Source organism: Belonocnema kinseyi, chromosome 2 (assembly GCF_010883055.1).
Source record: "Belonocnema kinseyi isolate 2016_QV_RU_SX_M_011 chromosome 2, B_treatae_v1, whole genome shotgun sequence".
Lineage (NCBI taxonomy): Eukaryota > Metazoa > Arthropoda > Insecta > Hymenoptera > Cynipidae > Belonocnema > Belonocnema kinseyi.
In genome coordinates this window covers 10,424,953-10,447,210 of record NC_046658.1, presented here as the reverse complement: position 1 = coordinate 10,447,210, position 22,258 = coordinate 10,424,953, and the positions used below count along the sequence as shown (strand labels likewise).

General features: G+C 32.4%; 1 protein-coding gene across 5 annotated transcripts in view; it reads left to right on the top strand.

The window, feature by feature from the left end:
• Nucleotides 1–22,258, top strand: part of LOC117167101 (mitochondrial import inner membrane translocase subunit TIM44) — a 197,789-nt gene that overhangs the window by 20,809 nt on the left and 154,722 nt on the right. For all 5 annotated transcript variants that reach the window (XM_033351744.1, XM_033351743.1, XM_033351746.1 and 2 more), the window contains exons 2-3: nucleotides 16,570–16,716; nucleotides 16,796–17,041. In XM_033351744.1, coding sequence (XP_033207635.1) covers nucleotides 16,570–16,716; nucleotides 16,796–17,041 — 393 coding nt within the window. The remainder of the gene's footprint in view (nucleotides 1–16,569; nucleotides 16,717–16,795; nucleotides 17,042–22,258) is intronic.

Here is a 22,258-nt window from a genome sequence, read left to right as displayed (position 1 = left end):
CTTTCACTTGCTAATAACCTAAAAAGCATCCCTGCGTGTCAACAATATGCTAGAACACTTGCGGGAAAAATGCAGAAGGCGGTTGTCCTTGGGTCACTCCGTTTTCTGAGGGTGCATGAGGCTTTTGCTGGATCGTCGTATTGATTCCTTTACAGACTGTAATCACCTATCTCACGGTTGTGAGACGTGGTTATGGCTGAAATTTTACCGCGATTTCGCTGGAAGCGGGTGCAATTTTTCAGATTAGCACCCGCTCCCGGCGAAATTCTGTGGTTGTCCTTATGACAAATTTTTAATTATATATATACAGCTCGCGCACGATTCGCCTAGCCGGATCAAATCGCGCTTTAATACACTTTATTCGTTTTAAAAGAAAGAACGATTTCGTTAACCCCCTATTTTGGATGAAAATTTAAAAAGTTAAGAGCATTTTCAAAAATTCTAAGACCATATTTTTAAGATTTAAAAATGTTATGTACAGCTGTTAGTAGAACTCAGAAAGATAAAAAATTTATCCTAATGACTTTTTTCGATAAAAAGAAAATTATCGGAGTTATAGCATTTACAAAATTTTAAAGTTCAAGAGTCAAGAGAAAAAAACGCTGCATCTTGCAAACCCCACAAAATTAAAATAACAACTTTTTGGTCTTTCTTGAAAAATCGAAAATTCAAATTTTGATAGCATAAAAAAAATAAATAAAAAATTCCATTTGTTTATCAAACTATACAAGATACGAAAAAACTTGAACAAATAAACATTGTGATCTGAAAATAGATCTACAAATTTTTTAATAATCAGTTGTTTATAGAGCGCGTAGTTTTTGTTTTATTCGTGAAAAAACATTGAAAATGAACAAATAATTTTTTTTAAAAACGGCACAAGCATCGAAACAAAAATTAGTAAGCAAAAAATTGTGCACCTAAAATAGATGCACAAATGTCTTATAACATTTTAATCATAGAAAATCACATTAGAAATAAAAATTTGTTTCACCCGAAAAAGAAATACAAATTGGTTATATTTTATTACACTCTCATCATTTATGATTGAGAAAGTGTTAGAATTATTGTGCGATATTTGCCACTACAAATTCAAATTTTAAATCAAACGACGAAAAAAAACGAAAAAAACCTTAAAGAGTAATTATAGCTTTTGAAAAGTCCTACACTACCGGTCAAAAGTTTGGGTTCACTTAGAAAAATCGCTTTTTTTGTATTTATCGCTTTAATTATACCGGAGCTAAAAAATTTTTCTTTAAAAGGTTGATTGTTTTGGAAATTCTGTCTAAAATAAGCCCAGGGTGAAGTCTATTTGTCTATTTTTTAAGTATGAATCGTAAAAAATTTCTTTTCTAATTACAAGAACTTGAAGTTGTAATAAAAAACTTGGATAAATTTGAAAACATTTCATATATTCATATATTTTACAAAAATATTTTTGTTACTAAAAATAATATTTCAATTTTTACAACTTTTTTGTTGCAAATTCAAGTTCTTACAATTCGAAAAAATGTTTTTTACTATTAATACTCGTAAGCTGTTGTGATACGGTGAAAAAAGCTTCAAAATGAGCCCAAGAACATTGAAAAACGTTGACTATTTCGGAAGTTATTGCAAATTTAAGAAAACATTAAAATCTACACTATTTTTGCAATATCTACTTAAAAACTAGACAAATTGGCTTCACCCTGGCCTTATTTTAAACAGAATTTCGAAAACAATCAACCTTTTGAAGAGACATTATTTTGGCTCCAGTATAATTAAAGCGATAAATAAAAAAAAACGATTTTTCTAAGTGAACCCAAACTTTTGACCGGTTTTGTATACTAAATCTGTTTTTTCTTTTTCTCAATAGGACTAATCATTTTGGTTTTATTTGTCGAGGGTACTATATAAAAAATCGAAATTTCAAATTTTAAGCCAATAAACGACGGAAAATGTGCGGAAGTTTTTGGCGGAATTTCAGCGTTAAAAAATTCCCACAACATTTCTTAGTACCATTTCTTGACTGCACTCGTTTATAATTCATTTATCAAAAATTGATATTAAAAAATAGAAAATTCCAATAATACGCCAAAGGACGCGGGGTGCGTAGAAAATGTAAAAGAAGGCATGCAGAATATTTTGTTTTGTCCATAAAAAGTAGTATGAAAACAAAATTTCTATTTGTAGCATAACAACGTGAAATAGGGAAGAATATCTCAAGAAAGGTTTGTAGTTTTTTAATGTAAGGTAATTGAGAAAATAAATATACATTTAATAATGTCTGTCAAAATCTTCAACTATGCACATTCAATTACAGTAAAACTTTGAGACTGAGCGACCGCCGCTCACCCCTCGCAGCTCCTTTCACTCCAACTTACGGCGCGGCGTCAATTCTCGGAAGAACTATATCAGGAAGCCATATCTCTAGTGTTTACTCTATTTATAAAACTCAGAATATAAAGGCGCATATAAATACTAAGATCTAAAACAGATCTTTTTTGTAAAGTTTCAATTAATCATTTCAAGTTCAAAGAATAAACATCCGAGCGCTAAGCACGAGGTAACCCATTATTATTATTTTACAGTGAATTTTGTTTTGAATTTTGAATTTTTTTGTGACAATAAGAATCAACCCACATTGTGTCAAAATAAAGATTATTACAGGCCATTGTGGTCGAGCAAACCAATCCCAGCCATTTCCTGATTAAAATCAATTCTTGACGGTCATTAAAATTACAGATTCAACCTCTTGAAGCAAAAATGTTGCCATATAAAATTATGAAAACTAACCTTAAAATTAAAAAACTTGAAATATAAATATTTTAAATTTTAAAGTTTCAAACGTATAAATCCACATCATTGTCAATATTTTAATTTCAAGATTGAACCTACTTTGTAAATTCTTAAAATTATATTGATTTTGGCAACTTTATACTGAACACTTTTTCGATTAGAAATTATCTAATTTTAATTTTAAGTCATTACAAATCAATAATTTTTCAATTGTTTTTTGACGATTTTCTGATTTTGATACGCTAGGCATAATTTTAAATATTTTTTCCGGCAGCTCTTACCCACCTGAAAAACTTGTTTTATGATAAGGTAAATCAAAAGTATTTTTAACTCGAAAAAACCTGTATAAAGGCGGTCATTTTGACGATTTTCTTATTTTGATGCACTAGGGGTACTTTTGAATATCCTTTCCGGCGGTTCTTACCCCACAGAAAAAACTTGTTCAATGACATGATACATTAAAAGTATTTTCAACTCGAAAAAAACTCTATAAAGGCGGTCATTTTGACGATTTTCTAAATTTGATACACTATTGGTGGTTTTAAATATCTTTTCCGGTGGCTCTTACCCCACTGAAAAGACTTGTTCTGTGATAAGGTAAACCAAAAGTATTTTTAACTCGAAAAAAAACTGTATAAAGGCGGTCATGTTAACGATATTCTGATTTTGATACACCAGGGGTAGTTTTAAATATATTTCCCGGCGGCTCTTACCCCGCTGAAAAAACTGGTTCAATGACAAGGTAAATTAAAAGTATTTTTAACTCGAAAAAAACTGTATAAGGGCGGTCATTTCGACGATTTTCTGATTTTCATACACTAGAGGTGGTTTCAAATATTCTTTCCGGCAGTTTTTACCACCATGAAGAACTTGTTCTGTAACAAGGTGAATTAAAGGTATTTTTAACTCGAAAAAAACTGTATAAAAGCGGTCATTCTGACCATTTTCTGATTTTGATGCAATAGAGGTAGTTTTAAATATCTTTTCCGGCGGTTCTTAACCCACAGAAAAGTTATTCAATGACATGATAAATTAAAAGTATTTTAAACTAAAAAAAAGCTGTATATAGGCAGTCTTTTTGACGATTTTCTGATTTTGATACACTAGGGGTGGTTTTAAGTATTTTTTCCGGCGGCTCTTACCCCACTGAAAAAACTTTTTCTATGACGAGGTAAGTCAAAAGTACTTTTAAATCGAAAAAAAAACTGTATAAAGGGGGTCATTTTCACGATTTTCTGATTTTGATACACTAGGGGTGGTTTTTTATATCTTTTCCAGTGGCTTTTACCCCCTGAAAAAACTTTTTCTATGATAAGGTAAATTAAAAGTATTTTAAACTCAAAAAAAAGTAAAAAGGCGGTCATTTTGACGATTTTCTGATTTTCATACACTAGTGGTGGTTTCAAATATCTTTTCCGGCGGCTCTTACCCCCCCCCCCCCCCCCCCTGAAAAAACTTGTTCTATGACAAGGTAAATTAAACGTATTTTCAACTCTAACAAAACTGTAAGAAGGCTGTCATTTTGCCGATTTTCTAAATTTGATGCACTAGGAGTATTTTTAAATATCCTTTCCGGCGGTTCTTACCCCACAGAAAAAACTTGTTCAATGACATGACACATTAAAAGCCTTTTAAACTAAAAAAAACTGTATAAAGGCGGTTATTTTTATGATTTTCTGATTTTGATACACTAGGGGTGGTCTTAAGTATTTTTTCCGGCGGCTCTTACCCCACTCAAAAAACTTGTTCTATGATGAGGTAAATCAAAACTACTTTTAACTCGAAAAAACTGTATAAAGGCGGTCATTTTGATGATTTTCTGGTTTTGATAAACTAGGGATGGTTTTAAATATCTTTTCTGGTGAATCTTAGACCCCTGAAAAAACTTGTTGTATGACAAGGTAAATTAAAAGTATTTTTGACACGAAAAAAAAAATTGTATAAAGGCGGTCATTTTTACGATTCTTTGATTCTGATACACCGGCGGTGGTTTTAAGTATTTTTTCCGACGGCTCTTACCCCACTGAAAAAACCTGTTCCATGACAAGGTAAATTAAAAATATTATTAACTCGAAAAAAACTGTATAAAGCGGTAATTTGGTCGATTATCTGATTTTGATACGCTAGGGGTAGTTTTAAATATATTTTCCGGCGGCTCTTACCCCTCTGAAAAAACTTGTTCTGTGACAAGGTAAATCAAAATTATTTTTAACTCGGAAAAAACTGTATAAAAGCGGTCATGTTGACGATTTTCTAATTTTGATATACTAGAGGTGGTTTTAAATATCTTTTCCCGCGGATCTTAGACCCCTGAAAAAACTTGTTCTATGACAGGGTAAATTAAAAGTATTTTTAAATCGGAAAAAACTGTATAAAGGCGGTCATTTTTACGATTTTCTGATTCTGATACACTAGAGGTGGTTTTAAGTATTTTTTCCGGCGGCTCGTACCCCCCTGGAAAAACTTGTTCTGTGACAAGGTAAATTGAAAGTATTGCTTAACTCTAAAAAAAACTGTAAAAAGGCGGTCATTTTCACGATTTTCTGATTTTGATACACTAGGGGTGGTTTTAAATATCTTTTCCGGCAGCTCTTTCCCCACTGAAAAACTTGTTCTATGACAATGTAAATTAGAAGTATTTTAAACTCGGAAAAAAAACTGTACAAAGGCGGAAGTTTTGACGATTTTCTGATTTTGATACACTAGGGGTGGTTTTAAATATCTTTTCCGGCGGCTATTACCCCCTGAAAAAGTTTGTTCTATGACAAGGTAAATTAAAAGTATTTTAAACTCTAAAGAAACTGTAAAAAGGCGGTCATTTTGATGATTTTATGGTTTTTATACACTAGGGTTGATTTTAGATATCTTTTCTGGCGAATCTTAGACCCCTGGAAAAACTTGTTCTATGACAAGGTAAATTAAAAGTATTTTTGACTCGAAAAAAAAATTCTATAAAGGCGGTCATTTTTACGATTCTCTGATTTTGATACACCAGGGGTGGTTTTAAGTATTTTTGCTGGCGGCTCTTACTCCACTGAAAAAACTTATTCCATGACAAGGTAAATTAAAAGTATTATTAACTCGAAAAAAACGATATAAAAGCGGTAATTTTGACGATTTTCTGATTTTGATACATTAGTGGTGGTTTTAAATATCTTTGCCGGGGGCTCTTATCCCCCTGAAAAAACTTGTTCTGTGACAAGGTAAATCAAAATTATTTTTAACTCGGAAAAAACTGTATAATAGCGGTCATGTTGACGATTTTCTGATTTTAATACACTAGTGGTGGTTTTAAATATCTTTTCCGGCGTCTCTTACCCCCCAGAAAATACTTGCTCTATGACAGGGTAAATTAAAAGTATTTTAAACTCTAAATAGCTGTAAAATGGCGTTCATTTTGACGATTTTCTAATTTTGATATACTAGGGTTGGTTTTAAATATCCTTTCCGGCGGTTCTTACCCCACATAAAAAACTTTTTCAATGACATGACACATTAAAAGTATTTTAAACTCGAAAAGAACTGTATAAAAGCGGTCATATTGATGATTATATGATTTTGATACACTAGGGGTGGTTTCAAATATCTTTTCCGGCGGTTCTTACCCCACAGAAAAAACTTTTTCTATGACATGACACATTAAAAGTATTTTAAACTCGAAAAAAAACTGTATAAAGGCGGTCATATTGATGATTTTCTGTCAAAATGTTTTTAATGATTATCGCTGCATTTAGAGCCAAAAGTACCACAAAGAAGTTTCATCCCTCTGTTGCATGTGGAACACACACCAAATCAACCCCTCCAGATTATAAAATTCGTTAAAAATACACTATTTCGAGAAGTCAACATATTTTTAATGATTATCGCTGCATTTAGTGCTGAAAGTCCCGCCAAAAAGTTTCATCCCTCTAGTGCATGTGGAACGCACCCCAAATTAACCCCTGCACACTATAAAAATCGTTAAAAATACACAATTTTGAAAAGTCAAAATGTTTTTAATGATTATTGCCGCATTTAGTGCGGAATGTGCCACCAAAGAGTTTCATCCCTCTAGTGCATGTGGAACACACCCCAAATCCACCCCTGCACACTATAAAATTTGTTAAAAATACACAATTTCGAAAAGTCAAAATGTTTTTAATGATTATCGATGCATTTTGAGCCAAAAGTGCCACAAAAAAGTTTCATCTCTCTAGAGCATGTGGAACACACCCCAAATCAACCCCTGCACACTATAAAATTTGTTAAAAATACAGAATTTTGGAAAGTCAGAATGTTTTTAATGATTATTGCTGCATTTAGTGCTGAAAGTGCCGCCAAGAAGTTTCATCCCTCTAGTGCATGTGGAACACACCCCAAATCAATCCCTGCACACTATAAAATACGTTAATAATACACAATTTCGAAAACTCAAAATGATTTTAATGATTATCGCTGCATTAAGAGCCAAAAGTACCACAAAAAAGTTTCATCCCTCTAGTGCATTTGGAACACACCCCAAATCAACCCCTGCACACTATAAAATTCGTTAAAATACACTATTTCGAAAAGTCAAAATGTTTTTAATGATTATTGCTGCATTTAGTGCAGAAAGTGCCACCAAAGAGTTGCATCCCTCTAGTGCATGTGGAACACACCGCAAATCAACCCCTGCACACTATAAAATTCGTTAAAAATACAGAATTTTAAAAAGTCAAAATGTTTTTAATGATTATCGCTGCATTTAGAGCCAAAAGTACCGCAAAAAAGTTTCATCCCTCTATTGCATGTGGAACACACCCCAAATCAACCCCTCCATATTATAAAATTCGTTAAAAATACACTATTTCGAAAAGTCAAAATGTTTTTAATGATTATCACTGCATTTAGAGCCAAAAGTACCATAAAAAAGTTTCATCCCTCTATTGCATGTGGAACACACCCCAAATCAACCCCTCCATATTATAAAATTCGTTAAAAATACACAATCTTGAAAAGTCAAAATGTATTTCATGATTATCGCTGCATTTAGAGCCAAAAGTACCACAAAAAAGTTGCATTCCCCTAGTGCATGTGGAATACACCCCAAATCAACCCCTGCACACTATTGAAAACACATTAAAAACAGTTTGACTTTTCGAAATTGTGTATTTTTAACGAATTTTATAGTGTGCAGGGGTTGATTTGGAGTGTGTTATACATGCACTAGAGGGATGAAACTTTTTTGTGGTACTGTTGGCTCTAAATTCAGCGATAATCATTTTAAAAAATTTAATTTTTGAAATTTCGTATTTTTAACGAATTTTATAGTGTGCAGGGGTTGATTTGGGGTGTGTTCCACATGCACTAGAGGGATGAAACTTTTTGTTGGTACTTTTGGATCTAAATGCAACGATAATCATTAAAAACATTTTTAATTTTGGAAATTGCGTATTTTTAACGAATTTTATAGGGTACAGGGGTTGATTTGGGGTGTGTTCCACATGCACTAGAGGGATGAAACTTTTTTGTGGTACTTTTGGCTCTAAATTCAGCGATAATCATTTTAAAAAATTTAATTTTTGAAATTTCGTATTTTTAACGAATTTTATAGTGTGCAGGGGTTGATTTGGGGTGTGTTCCACATGCACCAGAGGGATGAAACTTTTTTGTGGTACTTTTGGCTCTAAATGCAACGATAATCATTAAAAACATTTTGACTTTTCGAAATTGTGTATTTTTAACGAATTTTATAGTGTGTAGGGGTTGATTTGGGGTGTGTTTCACATGCACTAGAGGGATGAAACTCTTTGGTGGCACTTTCGGCACTAAATGCAGCAATAATCATTAAAAACATTTTGACTTTTCGAAATAGTGTATTTTAACGATTTTTATAGCGTGCAGGGGTTGATTTGGGGTGTGTTTTACATGCAGTAAAGGGATGAAACTTTTTTGTGGTACTTTTGGCTCTAAATGCAGCGATAATCATTAAAAACATTTTGACTTTTCGAAATTGTGTATTTTTAACGAATTTTATAATATGATGGGGTTGATTTGGGGTGTGTTCCACATGCAATAGAGGGATGAAACTTCTTTGCGGTACTTTTGGCTTTAAATGCAGCGATAATCATTAAAAACATTTTGACTTTTCGAAATTGCGTATTTTTAACGAATTTTATAGTGTGCAGGGGTTGATTTGGGGTGTGTTCCACATGCACTAGAGGGATGAAACTTTTTTGTGGTACTGTTGGCTCTAAATGCAGCGATAATCATTTAAACCATTTTGACTTTTTGAAATTTCGTATTTTTAACGAATTTTTTAGTGTGCAGGGGTTGATTTGGGACGTGTTCCACATGCACTAGAGGGATGAAAGTTTTTAGCGGGCCTTTCATCACTAAATACAGCGATCATCATTAAAAACATTTTGACTTTTTAAAATTCTGTATTTTTAACGAATTTTATAGTGTGCAGGGGTTGATTTGGGGTGTGTTCCACATGCACTAGAGGGATGAAACTTTTTTGTGGTACTTTTGGTTCTAAATGCAGCGATAATCATTAAAAACATTTAGACTTTTCGAAATTGTGTATTTTTAACGAATTTTATAGTGTGCAGGTGTTGATTTGGGGTGTGTTCCACATGCACTAGAGGCATGAAACTTTTTAGTTGCACTATCGGCACTAAATGCAGCGATAATCAGTAAAAACATTTTGACTTTTTGAAATTGTGTATTTTTAACGAATTTTATTATATTTAGGGGTTGATTTGGGGTGGGTTCCACATACGCTAGAGGGCTGAAACTTTAAGATGGGACTTTTGGCACATAATGCTGCCATAAACAATGAAAACATTTTGACTTTTCAAATATTTTATTTTTCGTTTTTTTCGTTTTTTGTAAACGTTGGGAACTTCAGACTCATGTTATTTTCACGATGTTCTGATTTTGTTACACTAGGGGTGGTTTTAAGTATCTTTTCCGGCAGCTCTTACTCCACTGATAAAACTTTTTCAATGACAAGGTAAATTAAAAGTATTTTTAACTTTAAAACAATGTAAAAAGGCGGTCATTTTGAGGATTTTCTAATTTTGATATACTAGGGCTGGTTTTAAATATCTTTTCCGGCGGCTCTTACCTCCCTGAAATAACTTGTTCTATGACCCAGTAAATCAAATGTATTTTTATCTTGAAAAAAGCTATATAGAGGCGGTCATTGTGACGATTTTCTGGTTTTGATGCACTAGGGATAGTTTTAAATATCCTTGCCGGCGGTTCTTACCCCACAGAAGAAAACTTGTTCAATGACATGATAAATTAAAAGTATCGTAAACCCCTAAAAACTTATAAAGGCAGTCATTTTGACGATTTTCTGATTTTGATACACTAGGGGTGGTTTTAAGTATTTTTGCCGGCGGCTCTTACCCCACTGAAAAAACGTGTTCTATGACAAGGTAAATCAAAAGTATTTTAAACTCGAAGAAAACTATATAAATGCGGTCATTTTGACGATTGTCTGATTTTGATACACTAGTGGTGGTTTTAAACATATTTTCCGGGGGCTCTTACCCCCCTGAAAAAACTTGTTCTATGACAAGGAAAATTAAAAGTATTTTTAACTATAAAAAAACGGCAAAAAGGCGGTCATTTGGACGATTTTCTGATTTTGATACACTAGGGGTGGTTTTAAATATCTTTTCAGGCGGCTCTTACCCCCCTGAAAAAAGTTGTTCTATGACAAGGTAAATTAAAAGTATTTTAAATTCGAAAAAACTATATAAATGCGTTCATTTTGACGATTGTCTGATTTTGATACACTAGTGGTGGTTTTAAACATATTTTCCGGGGGCTCTTACCCCCCTGAAAAAACTTGTTCTATGACAAGGAAAATTAAAAGTATTTTTAAGTGGAAAAAAAAACTGTATAAAGGCGGTTATTTTGAATATTTTCTGATTTTGATGCACTAGAGGTATTTTTAAATATCCTTTCCATCGGTTCTTACCCCACAGAAAAAACTTGTTCAATGACAGGATAAATTAAAAGTATTTTAAACTCGAAGAAAACTGTGGAAAGGCGGTCATTTTGACGATTTTCCGATTTTGATAGACTAGGGTTGGTTTTAAATATCTTTTCGAGCGGCTCTTACCCCACTGAAAAAACGTGTCCAATGACAAGGTAAATTAAAAGTATCTTAAACTCAAAAAAAACTATATAAAAGCGGTCACTTTGACGATTTTCTGATTTTGATACATAAGTGGTGGTTTTAAACATCTTTTCCGGCGGCTCTTACCCCCCTGGAAAAACGTGTTCTATGACAAGGTAAATTAAAAGTATTTTCAACTCTAAAAAAAACTGTAAAAAGGCGGTCATTATGACGATTTTCTGATTTTGATACACTAGGGGTTGTTTTTAATATCTTTTCCGGCGGATCTTGCTCACCTGAAAAAACTTGTTTTATGACAAGGCAAATAAAAGTATATTTTGAACTGAAAAAAACTGTATAAAGGCGGTCATTTTGACGATTTTCTGATTTTGATGCACTAGAGGTAGATTTAAATATCCTTTCCAGCGGTTCTTACCCCACAGAAAAAACATGTTCAATGACATGATAAATTGAAAGTATTTTAAACTCGAAAAAACTGTATAACGGCGGTCATTTTGACGATTTTCTGATTTTGATACACTAGGGGTGGTTTTAAATATCTTCTCCGTCGGCCCTTACCCTCCTGAAAAAACTTATTCTTTGACAAGGTAAATTAAAAGTATTTGTAACTCGAAAAAAGCTCCATAAAGCCGGTCATTTTGAAGATTTTCTGATTTTGATAAACTAGGGGTAGTTTTAAATATCTTTTCCGGTGGCTATCACCCCCCTGGAAAAAATTGTTCTGTGACAAGGTAAATTAAAAGTATTTTCAACTCTAAAAAAAACTGTAAAAAGGCGGTCATTATGACGATTTTCTGATTTTGATACACTAGGGGTTGTTTTTAATATCTTTTCCGGCGGATCTTGCTCACCTGAAAAAACTTGTTTTATGACAAGGCAAATAAAAGTATATTTTGAACTGAAAAAAAAGGTATAAAGGCGGTCATTTTGACGATTTTCTGATTTTGATGGACTAGAGGTAGTTTTAAATATCCTTCCCGGCGGTTCTTACACCACATAAAAAATATGTTCAATGACATGATAAATTAAAAGTATTTTTAACTCGAAAAAAACTACATAAAGGCGGTCATTTTCACGATTTTCTGAATTTGATACACCAGGGGCGGTTTTAAATATATTTTCCGGCAGCTCTTACCCCTCGGAAAAAACTTGTTCTTTGACATGTTTAGTCAAAAGTTTTTTTAACTCGAAAAAAACTGTATAAAAGCAATCATTTTGACGATTTTTTGATTTGGATACACTAGGGGTGGTTTTAATTATCTTTTCCGGCGGCTCTTACCCCACTGAAAAAACTTATTCTGTGACAAGGTAAATTAAAAGTATTTTTAACTCGAAAAAATTGTATAAAGGCGGTCATTTTGTCGATTTGCTGATTCTGATACATTAGGGGTGGTTTTAAGTATTTTTTCCAGCTGCTTTTACCCCACTAAAAAATCGTGTTCTATGGCAAGGTAAATGAAAAGTATTTTTAACTCGGAAAAAAAACTGTATAAAGGCGGTGATTTTGACGATTTTCTGATTTTGATAAACTTGTTGGGGTTTTAAATTTCTTTTCCGGCGGCTCTTACCCCCCTGAAAAAACTTGTTCTTTGACATGTTTAGTCAAAAGTTTTTTTAACTCGAAAAAAACTGTATAAAAGCAATCATTTTGACGATTTTTTGATTTGGATACACGAGGGGTAGTTTTAAATATTTTGTCCGGCGGCTCTTACCCCACTGAAAAAACTTGTTCTATGACAAGGTAAATTTAAAGTATTTTTAACTCGAAAAAAAACTGTATAAAGGCGGTCATTTTGACGATCTACTGATTTGGATACACGAGAGGTGGTTTTGAATATTTTTTCCGGCGGCACTTGCCCCACTGGAAAAAACTTCTTTTACTACATGGTGCTATTCTAAATAACTTTATCTGCCGCCAGCGAAGTGGCGGTAAAATATCAGTCGTAATCACGTCATAGGACCGTGAGATAGGTGGTTTATGTATGCCCGGATCAAGAAAGCACAGGAGAAAAACTTTCGCGAAGAGCTCCTCGACAGGAAGATGCATGGGATCTTCCGGAAAAATGTGAAGGATCAGTCGATGTCGTATAAAGTAACGTTTTGTTTCCCTGAAATCACCCGGATTGAAATCAGGCAGAGAGGCTTTTTATTTTGGCGTCTTATGTTAACTAAAAAAATTAACATTTTATACTTGGTATGAAAAATAATTCCTTATATTTTATAGAAATGCATAGGAATTAATGCTGAAAAAAAAACAAAATGTTCCAAAATTCCTGGATGGCCTTACCTCTCCAAGTACAATCCGCCTCTGAATTCTATGTTCACGATGCTCTTGGAGACAATAAATTACTCTTAGGTTACACAGGCCTACAAAATTAAAAAAATTAAATGACCTAGAGGAAATATCGTTCATCAAAGATTCACAAATACGAAGGTCGACATGACTCGTGTGGATTGAGTACGAGTATGTGTTTCACGTTAATTTTGGCTCGTTGAAACCGTATCTGCCCTACCGAAAGAAATCTCTGAGTTTTCTTTAGCGAAATAGCTTGGCCCATTTGAGTCTATAAACAAAGTCGATTTGAAACAAAATAGGCTCGGGGATAGTTTGAGAAATTTGGGCCTTTCTAAAGAAACTTTTAGTGGGCCTTTTAAGAGTGGTGCGACGGTAATAGAATGTTCCTTTTGTATTTATCACGTACCGGGCGGGCACAGTTATTTACAGTAGTTGGTCGTGGCTAATCGAAACCCATAGATTCCGAATTATTATGTTTTTGGCTGTTAACCATGAAATTAAAAAAAATTTACTTCTAAATTTTAATCCAGAAGCTTAACAAAGAACCCTTGAATGTCGGCTACTCTATTGATATGGCCTCTCTGCTTGTTATTTATGATCGAATTCTTATTTCAATTTCAGACTCTCTGCTTGTTATTTATGATCGTATTGCTTGTAAATACGTATTGCTTGTAAAATCAACCTTTATTTTTAAATATTACCCACTGTAATGAAGAAACTATTTTCAAAAAGTATTAAAAAGAAGACTAGGCTAGATTTTTTTTTCTATTTTTTTTGCCTATTAACAAGATATTTTTAAAGCATAACTAAGGAGCAAAATTATTCTTCACCTCTAATCGTTACAGAAACAATTCCCGTATTTGTATCTGACTATAAACCTGCAGACTAATTTTTGTGCTCTTTCTTTATTTTCCAATGTCAAATCAATCGCTTTTGTAAAATTAACCATTATATAAAAAAGCAACATTCTGTTTTATTAGCAGAAACAACACGACCCTGTATTTGAAGGAGATAATAAATCGGCAACTTGATATTATGTAAAAATTATATACAGAACGGGATGCATTGTTTTTTGTGAATGTGATTTGGGCAAATGGTTCTCATAGGTTATGACACAAGTAAAAGCCAAAATGCATTTTACAACATACATGTTGATCCCTAGTCACACGAGTGCTTTTTAGGATTTTTAATTTATTTTAACCTATCCTTAAAAATAGTTTTAATAACTATTTGAAAAAATTATTTTAGAAAAAGTCTGCTCTAAACAAATTTTCAATCGTTCTGAAAAATAAGATTGTTCGTTATATGAAAATGAATTTTTCTTGTTAAGAATTGTTGTGCTGGAAGTTTATTTAAAGGCATTCAAAGATACATCAAAAAAGGCAAATTATATTTTTTGAATATGTACCACGGAGTAATAATAAGGAGACCGATCATGCTGTACAAATCGTCTCGAGTTTTGACTGCGCTAACTGTACATTTATTGCCAGACTTAGGCGTTTAAACCGAATTCTCCCGCAAGAAATGTGCGAGTGAGTTCCGTGTTGAATGACAACTAAAAACTGAGGTTATGTTCCTGTAAATATTGGCAATTCAGTTTGTCAATATACGTGCTTATTTATTTCTTTTTTTTGTACAGAATTAAATTGACAAATTGTGACCTGAAAAGTATGGGTAAGTAATACAGATATAATTGTAATCATTAAATGATATGAAATGTGCAGATTGAATGTCAATAAATGTACAGTTACCGCAGTCAGAACTATGTACGGAGATCGGTCTGCTTATTATTACTGCGTGACATACGCACATAGACTGGAAAATAATTTTGATAAAAGATGTTACAACTTTAGCTCATACATTACGAGGGTTATTTTCGTAATGATTAGGGATGAGAAATAATTTTGTTTAAAAGTAACATGACTATTTTAAAAGTAAGTTCCATCTATGTCGATAAACACTTTTTTTCAATACGTGTTTTAATTACAGGGCGTTGATTTTTTTATATAAGGGTTAATTTTACAAAAGTGATTGATATGGCATTGGAAAATAAGGAAACAGCACAACACTCAACAGCACAAAAATCCCAACAGTAAATGTATACAATTTTTGGAATCAGTTTGCAGGTTTGTATGCGGATACAAATACAGGGGTTGTTTTTGTACCGATTAGGAGTGTAGAATAATTTTGCTCCTCAGTTATGCTTTAAAAATGCCGGGTTCATATTTTATAAGTATTTTCCATGTAGATAGTTTCTTTTTTTTTAAATATGTTTTTGCAGCACAGGGGATTGCTTTTTGAAATCAGGGTTTTTAAGAAAAAAGTGTTTCATATCACATTGGAGAACAACCAAATTTAGCTTAGGAATTTTTAAAATACTTTTTTCATTACATGGATAATTTTTTTGAATAACGGCTAAATTAACAAACGCGATTCATAGCACACTGTAAAGCGAAAAATAGCAAAAACATCTAACCTAGTCATTTTTTTTAATTTAATGATTTTTTAGAGGGCAACACCCCGTTTTCTCAAAAACTAATGAGAACAAAAATGTTGTTGTAAAAAATAGTACAAAAACAGCAAAAAAATATGCATTATATGACATTTTGTTTTTCGTTAGTAGCGCCGCTGAGTTTTCTGACCTTAATTAATCGATACTGCCATGTAAAGCGCATTTTTCTTGCTTGTCTCTCTATTTTGATTGGCACATTATTGAAACCTTATTCGCTATTGTAATAATTTCTTGCCAGGGAAATTCGTCTCAATGTCAGGAAAATTGGAAAATTCAATTTTGTGCCCACCCTAGTATTATTCTTCGAGCTTCAGAGCCACATAATCATTCAAATGAGTCATAAAATATTACAATAGATTTCGCCGGATATGTTTCTGCTACTTGCGAGATCGAAAATGTAAATTCGCTTCGTACCGATTCGATGAATCCTACTGCACTGTAGCCCGTACAGGAGAGTTATAATATCCATAACCGTCAAAAGTCGAAGTTGCACTTTTTAGGAAAGAAATTCCTAATATCTTTTCGATATTTTTTCCCTAGATATGGTTAAAAGAATAAATGGCACATTTGGAACAAAAATCATCTAAAATTTTAAAAACATTATACTGTTTATTTTTCTTACGTTCATGTGTAGAGTATAGTATGAATATATTTGACATGTGGATAAGAAATCTATGGCTGAAGTTGGCACAAAAAAGTTGTAAGAATTGAAAAATATTGATATGTTCATGTTTTTTACATTCATTTTTGGAGTACAGTCTTTGGATATATATGATATGTTAACCAAGAAATGTCTACATAATTTTAACATGACATTTATACCTGAAAAACGTTGAAATTTGCTCAAATTTAAATGAACCCTTTCAGTTTCAGAATTTGATGACGTGTAGATCCAGCCTGGCAGGAATGGCTCGTTCTACAACATCTCGAAAATCATTCGGTTACACATCCAGAGAAAATTCCTTTAAAAAAAGTTTGTCTCCTAAACTTTCCTCCAATGTGAAAGATGTCTCGGTATGATAACAATTTTAGAATAATCAGTAAAGTTATTAGTCATTGCAGAAGCAAGTGACAAATCTTTTTAAAATTTCAGTTTCGTTTTTATTCAAATCCAACTCGAAGGACAGGCTTTTTTAATCAGTTGGTGGAGAATATTAAACAGGACATGCAAAAGAATAAAGAAATGAAGGAATCGCTCAAAAAATTTCGCGAAGAAGCAGAAAAACTCGAACAATCTGAGGCTTTACGTTCCGCGAGGCAGAAATTTCAAACAGTCGAGTCCGAAGCTAGCAAGGGATCTGAAGTTTTAAAGGAAAAATTCGGCACTATCAAAGAAAAAGTATTTATTCATATATTTTCATACAATAAGAAATTAATTAGCAAGTTTTTAACGTTATTTTTTAAAACCAGAAATTAATTATGAGCGCCTATTCATTAAGTAAGGGTAATTTTTTTAATTCTTGACACTTCGCCCCATTTAAGTCTTTCTCCTATAAGTGTACATAATTTTAACCCAAGCATTCATATGAAACTGAAGTTCGCAACGTTTACAACGAAAACATTTTTTTTATAAAAAGCTCGAGACCTAAAATTTTATTCTTTTAAATGGTTCCATTTAATGACCAAAAAAGCCCAAGACAGTTTCATCCCCCTAGCACTCTAGGATCACTCCCAACATCATCCCCCAAACATTAAAAAAATCATTAAAAATCCTATAATTTTGAGACCTAAAATTTTATTCTTTTAGATGGTTCCATTTAATGACCAAAAAAGCCAAAAACAGTTTCATCCTCCAAGCACTCTAGGATAACCCTCAAAATAACCCCCCAAGCACTAAAAAAATCATTAAAAATCCCATAATTTTGAGACCTAAAATTTTATTCTTTTAGATGGTTCCAATTAATGTTCGAAAAAGCCCAAAACAGTTTCATCCTCTTAAGACTCTAGGATTACCCCGAAAATCATCCCCTAAGCACTTAAAAAATCATAAAAATTCCTCTAAGTTCCGGACCTAAAATTTTATTGTTTTAAATAGTTCCATTTAATTTTTATTGGAGTCAAAAACAGTTTCATCCCCTAGCACTTTAGGATCATCCCCAAAATCATCACCTAAGCACTAAAAAAATCATTAAAATTCCCCTAACTTCCTGACCTAAAATTTTATTGTTTCAAATGGTTCCATTTAATGTTTATCGGAGTCAAAAACAGTTTCATCCCCTAAAACTTTAGGAACAACCCCAAAATCATCCCCTAACCACTAACAAAATTATTAAAAAAAACCCTAATTTTCAGACCTAAAATTTTATTCTTTTAGACGGTTTTTTTAATGTCCAAAAAAGCCCAAAACAGTTTTATCCCCCAAGGACTCTAGGATCACCCCCAAAATCACCCCCTAGGCACTAAAAAAAATCATTAAAATTCCTCTAACTTCCGGACCTAAAATTGTATTGTTTTAAATAGTTCCATTTAATGTTTATTGGAATCAAAAACAGTTTAATCTCTCTAGCACTTTAAGTGTGTACATTTTTTATAAACCAAATGATTTACAATAAAAAACAAGATTTCTAATTGCCAAAAAATAAAATCCCGAATTCAAAAAGATACGGAAATAAAATTTAACGAACTATAAAATTTCCGAATTATACAGATACCATATTATTCGATGTCGACAAATATTTCAATTCCTGCAAATTATAATTGCCGACCATAATTAGTTAATTGTTAGATACCTATGGATTAAATTACAAATCAAGCAATCAATTTAATTATTCAATAAATAACAAATGATAAATTTCTAATTATTTTCGGCAATTTTAAGTTTCGACAAATTTAAATTTGAATTATTTCTGTGAATTTATTAATTCGCTTATTGTATTGTAATGAGACACTTTATAGTTTTTTATTTGGGGGTGATCCTAGAGTCCTAGGGGGATGAAACTGTTTTGGGCTCTTTTGGTCATTAAGTGGAACCATTTGAAAGAATCAAATTTTTGGTCTCAAAATTAGGGGATTTTTAATTAGTTTTTAAATGCTTGAAGGATGATTTTCGGAGTGATCCTAGAGTGCTAGGGGGATGAAAATGTTTTGGACTTTTTTGGTCAGTAAATGGAACCATGTGAAAGAATACAATTTCAGGTCTCAAAATTAGGGTATTTTTAATGATTTTTTTAATGCTTGGAGGATGATTTTGGGCATGATCCTAGAGTTCTAGGGGGATGAAACTGTTTTGGGCTTTTTTGGTCATTAAATAAAACCATTTGAAAGAATAAAGTTTTATGTCTTAAAATTAGGGGATTTTTTTAATGCTTGGGGGTGATTTTGGGGGTGATCCTAGATTCCTAGGGGGATGAAACTGTTTTTGGATTTTTCGGACATTAAATGGAACCATCTAAAAGAATAAAATTTTAGGTCTAAAAATTAGGGGATTTTTAATTATTTTTTTAGTGCTTCGGGGGTGATTTTGGGGGTGATCCTAAAGTGCTTAGGAGATGAAACTGTTTTGGGCTTTTTTGGTCATTAAATGGAACCATTTAAAAGAATAAAATTTTAGGCTTCAAAATTAGGGGATTTTTAATGATTTTTTTAATGCTTGGAGATGATTTTTGGGGTGATCCTAAAGTGCTAGGGGGATGAAACTGTTTTTGACTCCAGTAAACATTAAATGGAATCATTTGAAACAATAAAATTTTAGGTCTCAAAATTAGGGGATTTTTGATAATTTTTTTAGTGCCTAGGGGATGATTTTGGGGATGATCCTAAAGCACTAGGGGGATTAAACTGTTTTGGACTTTTTTGGTCATTAAATAAAACCATTTGAAAGAATAAAGTTTTAGGTCTTAAACTTAGGGGATTTTTAATGATTTTTTTAGTGTTTAGGGGTGATTTTGGGGGTGATCCTAAAGTGCTAGGGGGATGAAACTGTTCTGGGGTTTTTTGGTCATTAAATGGAACCATTTGAAAGAATAAAATTTTAGGTCTCAAAATTAGGGGATTTTTAATGATTATTTTAGTGTTTAGGAGGTGATTTTGGGGGTGATCCTAGAGTGTTAGGGGGGTGAAACTGTTGTGGGCTTTTTTGGACATTAAATGGAAACATCTAAAACAATAAAATTTTAGGTCCGGAAGTTAGAGGAATTTTAATGATTTTTTAGTGCTTGGGGGATATTTTGGTGGTGATCCTAAAGTGCTAGGGGGATGAAACTGTGTTTGTCTGTCTCCAATAAACATTAAATGGAACCATTTGAAATAATAAAATTTTAGGTCTCAAAATTAGGCGATTTTTAATGATTCTTTCAGTGCTTAGGGGGTGATTTTAGAGTGCTAGGGGGATAAAACTGTTTTGAGCTTTTTTGGACATTAAATGGAACCATCTAAAAGAATAAAATTTTAGGTCTCAAAAATAGGGGATTTTTAATAATTTTTTAGTGCTTAAGGGATGATCCTAGAGTGCTTGGGGGATGAAACTGTTTTGGGCTTTTTTGGTCATTAAATGGAACCATTTGAAAGAATAAAATTTTAGGTCTCAAAATTAGGGGATTTTTAATGATTATTTTAGTGCTTATGGGGTGATTTTGGGGGTGGTCCTAGAGTGCTTGGGGGATGAAACTGTTTTTGACTCCAATAAACATTAAATGGAACCATTTGAAAAAATAAAATTTTAGGTCTCGAGCTTTTTATAAAAAATTTTTTTTCTTTTTCGTAAACGTTTCAAACTTCAGTTCCATAGCATTCATTTTTGCTGACCCGCACTCCCTCACCACATAAAAAAGTCTTACATCATTAATGGGTATCAGTAATAAAAAGAAAATGTTTCTAATTGTAGATCGGTTCGAGGTTTTTTAAAACCTGTAGTTTTAAATGTTTTCCGCGGTCGAATGGCATTTAATAACATAACATCGAAATTACCAAATTATTTTTAAAATTGACTAAAAATGATCATGATTGTCGAAAGGGGATCTAAGTAATTTTAAAAATGTGCCCTGATTTTAAATATTAAAATATAACTTACGATAAAAATGGGATAAGCCGAAGAAAAAAGTTTAAAATAACTTAAACTACGTGAAAGAACAATAAATTAAAAAATACAACTAATCAGAATTCCCTACAGTAAAGAAAAATATCAGCTAAATCATGTTTCATATGATTTTATTTTTCTATAATAGTTTTTAAATCATGAGCCTTAATCAAAAAGAGACAGAGGTAAAATTATTCAGCAATAAAGGCTGCGGAAAACTATGGTTACTTTCCTGAAACATTCAGTAAACGCAATTTATATGACTTTATTCAACTCAGTTGCAGATGTGTATGTGATTATTAATTCAATTTTAGGCTAAATAAATTGTTTTTATTATGCGCAAAATCGAAAGACCCCTTTTTCGACAAACGGCTTCAGTTTACATATATTTCCTTACATGATTCAAGAAGCTGAAATCGCTCAAAGTTGGAACAAATAATTTTTAAAAACTAAAATATATTTTTTTAACTGACTAACAAATTAGTTTAATCAAATGAATTATTATATAATTTGCTTTCTCAGACTTATGGATGTAAACTACGTACAATCAATCTCAAAAGTTTCCTATCTTTAAAATGATTGATAAAATCGACAAAAAAAGATCTATTATAATTTCTGTATTTCTGTATTTCAAGTTAAAATTGTTTATTTAACAGTAGTTATTTAAAGGTTTAGATTGTACTTTCTGTTTAGGGAAAAGTTACAGTTTTTATTTAATCCTAATGATCAAGGCCTCATTTTATTCTTGAAAGGATTCTCTAAAACTTCTATTTGGGTTGATTGTATTCTAAAAAATTATTTAAAAAATTATACAGTTATTATTGTTAAAACAATCATAGTATACATTTTATTTAACACCACCCAAATAGAATTGCAGAGAATCCTTCAAGGAATAAAATGAGGCCTTGATAATTAGGATTAAATAAAAATTGTAACTTTTCCGTAAAGAGAAAGGAAAAATTAATCCTTTAAATAACTACTGTGAAATAAACAATTCCAACCTGAATTATTTTTTCTGAAGTGTGCTCAGAAGCCTCCATCCAGATTTACAGAAATTAATAATAGATATTTTTTTGTCGATTTTATAAATCATTTAAAAAATAGGTAACTTTTGCGATTGATTGTACGTAGTGTACATCCTTAACATAGTAATTGCCCAATCTGTCGTAGGCATTTGTGGTTAGAGTTGGATTTCATTTTTTGATTAGCCTGCACGGGGCTGACCCAAGAATTGTATCAGTCACAGACGCATATTTTTATAATCCAATCAAATGATCTGATAAGAGCTGTGTATCTAATTTGACATATTGGGCAAAGCCTATTTTTTACCCTATTATTGGCGGATTGGGTTTCAGCCCCGTGAACGATGGGGGGACCTACAGCTAAAGTGGCATCCGAACCACCAGAACCTCGGTAAAGGTAAATAAAAAAATGTGCAAATTTACCGGCTCAGGGATCGAATCACGGGCCTCTGAAGTGAAGTCCGGGCGCCTAACCAACTGAGCCACCGAGGCTCTTAAGGATTTATTTCTCCGACTTAAG